The sequence below is a fragment of the Nicotiana sylvestris genome, chromosome 5 (genome assembly GCF_000393655.2).
Source record: "Nicotiana sylvestris chromosome 5, ASM39365v2, whole genome shotgun sequence".
Classification (NCBI taxonomy): Eukaryota; Viridiplantae; Streptophyta; class Magnoliopsida; order Solanales; family Solanaceae; genus Nicotiana; species Nicotiana sylvestris.
This window is the reverse complement of record NC_091061.1, coordinates 24,903,463-24,906,189: the sequence shown is the minus strand read 5'-3', so window position 1 is coordinate 24,906,189 and position 2,727 is coordinate 24,903,463. Positions and strand designations below refer to the sequence as shown.

General features: G+C 44.4%; 1 protein-coding gene across 1 annotated transcript; it reads right to left on the bottom strand.

Annotated features, from left to right (window-relative positions):
* Nucleotides 1–1,552: 1,552 nt before the first annotated feature.
* LOC138868397 (uncharacterized) lies at nt 1,553–2,488 on the bottom strand. Its single transcript, XM_070145949.1, has one exon. The coding sequence runs from the start codon at nt 2,486–2,488 to the stop codon at nt 1,553–1,555; it is 936 nt and encodes a 311-aa protein (XP_070002050.1).
* Between the last annotated feature and the right edge of the window lie 239 nt (nt 2,489–2,727).

Below are 2,727 nucleotides of genomic sequence, written 5' to 3'. Positions count from 1 at the left end.
TATCTTCTCTAACTAATTCACTATGGTCTCCTCTAAGATATATGCCTCGTTCAGGACCTTGATTAGTACACGGGCATGCTCTTTGGAATGTATAAGCAGAGATAGATATGGGCAAGAGTCTTTCTTAGCTGGTCAATGATTGAGTAATCCTAAACTTTCATCTTTTTCATAAACTCTTCCGCCTCTGCTTCAGTGACTAGTTTTTTTATTGGCAATTGGCCTTCTCTAATTTGCTTGGCCTTCCTCAACTCTTCTGTAGAGTAATACCTCCCCGATCGAGTCAAACCTCCAGTTTCCCCCACTTCCTCTATGATTTCCTTGCCTTTGTAGGTCATCGCAGTTTTGTTGTAGTTCCAAGGAATTGTTTTTGTGTTTGTCACAGGGTGTTGCACGACAGGTTTGATTATGATCAGCTTTGTTATACCATTCGTACCACCCTGATTCTGCTTTGTATTGGGGTGGCCTCCAAGGACATATAACCTAGGGCTTGGAACATTAGAACGAACTTCCAACCTCGAGATTTTTGGAACAAATAAAGTTGCCTTCTTTGAGCTCTAGGCGCCTTTCACAATCAATGGCACATCTCGGCTGGGACTTACTTCCAGACTTGTTCCTTCTTGAATTGCACCCACTGTCATTTCTGCTCGACTGACCGGCTTGTATTCTTGATCTCCACCAATCATTACCACAAAATGAACATCATTGTGTGCTGGCAACGGGTTGTTTATCACTTTAGGAAGGTCCTCACCATTTGTCACTACAATCAGTTTTTCAGAAATGAGTCTCTCTATGGCTCTTTTCAAAGTCCAACAGTCATCAGTGCTATGCCCTGAGGCACCTGAATGATATTCACATCTAGCATTTACTTGAAATCCATGTGAATCAGGATGCATATGGTGGGGAGCGATGGGTCCAATCACGCCTATTTGCTTCAGCTTCTGGAATAGACTAGAGTATGATTCGGCCAATGGAGTGAATCTTTCTGCCGGCCTCTGCTCTCAACCATAATCCTACTGGGACGAGCATTGTAGGGTGCCCGAAAATTTTACTGCTGAGGTCAAGGGGCCCTTGGAGCTGGTGCCCGTACCTGCTGATTGGGAGGCCGAGCATATGATTGAGCATTGAACATTGTATATTGTGGTGGGCCCATAGAGTATTGAGGAATTGGCGGGGGATAATAATATTGAGGGTAGCTGGATTGCCCCTACCAAACTTGCACATAAGGGTGAGATGCCCCTCTTTGAACTTCCCTAGATCCCGAAGCCATCATGGACCCTTCATCTCTCTTCTTTCTATTTGCCAAACCTCCCGACCCATTTTGGATAGCTTGAGTGATGGCTTTGAGAACAGCTTGACTTACAATTCTGCCAGTCTTGAGGCCATTTTCAACCATCTCCCCTATTTTGATTGCTTCTGCAAAAGGTCTACCCATCGTGGACATCATGTTCTGAAAGTAATCAGGCTCTTGAGCCTCCAGAAAAACAGTGATCAACTCGTGGTTATCCATAGGTGGCTTAACTCTAGTCGCTTGCTCCCTCCACTTGATGGCGTACTACCTAAAACTTTCAGTTAGCTTTTTCTTCATATTGGACAAGGAATTATGATCCGACACGATATCAATGTTGTACTGAAATTGTTTGATGAAAGCCTGGGCCATGTCATCCCAAACATGCCAATGAGAGATGTCTTGGTCAATGAACAATTCGGAAGCTACCCCCACAGGGCTTTCCCCAAAGTAAGCCATCAGCAGCTCTTCCTTTTCTCCTGCACCCCTCGGCAGATTGCAGTACCTTTTCAAGTGGGTGATAGGGTCACCGTGTCCATCATATTTCTCAAATTTTGGAGTCTTGAACCCTCGTGGAAAATGGATGTGATGAAACATGTATAGATCACTGAATGAAACACTTTTGTGACCACTTAGTCGCTGTATATTCTTTATATTCTGTTCAAGACTTTTCATTTTCCTGACCATTTCATCTGGCTCAACCATCGTGGCAGGTTTTTCATTTTCCACTGGTGACTCGTACTGAGGAATCTGATTATATGGAGTCGAGACCCAAAAGGCCATATTTGGAGAGTAGTATTGGCCATCATAAGCATGAGATGGTGGCTCATTGTTTGTCCTCGTCATAGGAGGTGGTGGCGGGATTGTATATACTGGTACGCCAGACACGACGAGAGGGGTGTTCCTGACCGGTACGACTAGAAGTCGCATATTAGAGGTACCGGGGGCAGCATGGAGGCTGTAGTTTGGCACATACCCTGGTGGTAGAATGAGATCGCTCGTTGCATAGAGCGGTGGTTGAGTAGCCCGGGGTATGGTGGAAGTTCTCTCTGAGGGACCCTGTGGTGAAGGTCGACCAGAAACCCAAGCTTGATATACATCTGACAGTTGCTGTCTCAATTTTCTTATCTCCTCCGACTCTTGCTCAACTGACTGACCCTGTGGATTATCACTGACCAACTCGATTTCATCGCTGTTATCCATTACCACCGCTCCCTTAGATCTTGTGAAGTAGTGATGTGTTGCCAGTTTCACCACAAACCAACCACCTTAAGCTTACTATATAAGAGGCAACAAATATGTTAGGATTAAGCATTTTACATATAGGAATCACATGTAGATATGCTATGCTCCTAAAATATCACCATCTCTAATATGCTTTTGGAATGCTTCATGTTTCATTCCAGCTTATCAGCTTATTGCTTATTGACACTGTTATTTCC

Excerpts from the sequence above, each read along its gene's own strand:
- LOC138868397 (XM_070145949.1), bottom strand. The coding sequence starts at position 2,488 with ATGGATAACAGCGATGAAATCGAGTTGGTCAGTGATAATCCACAGGGT.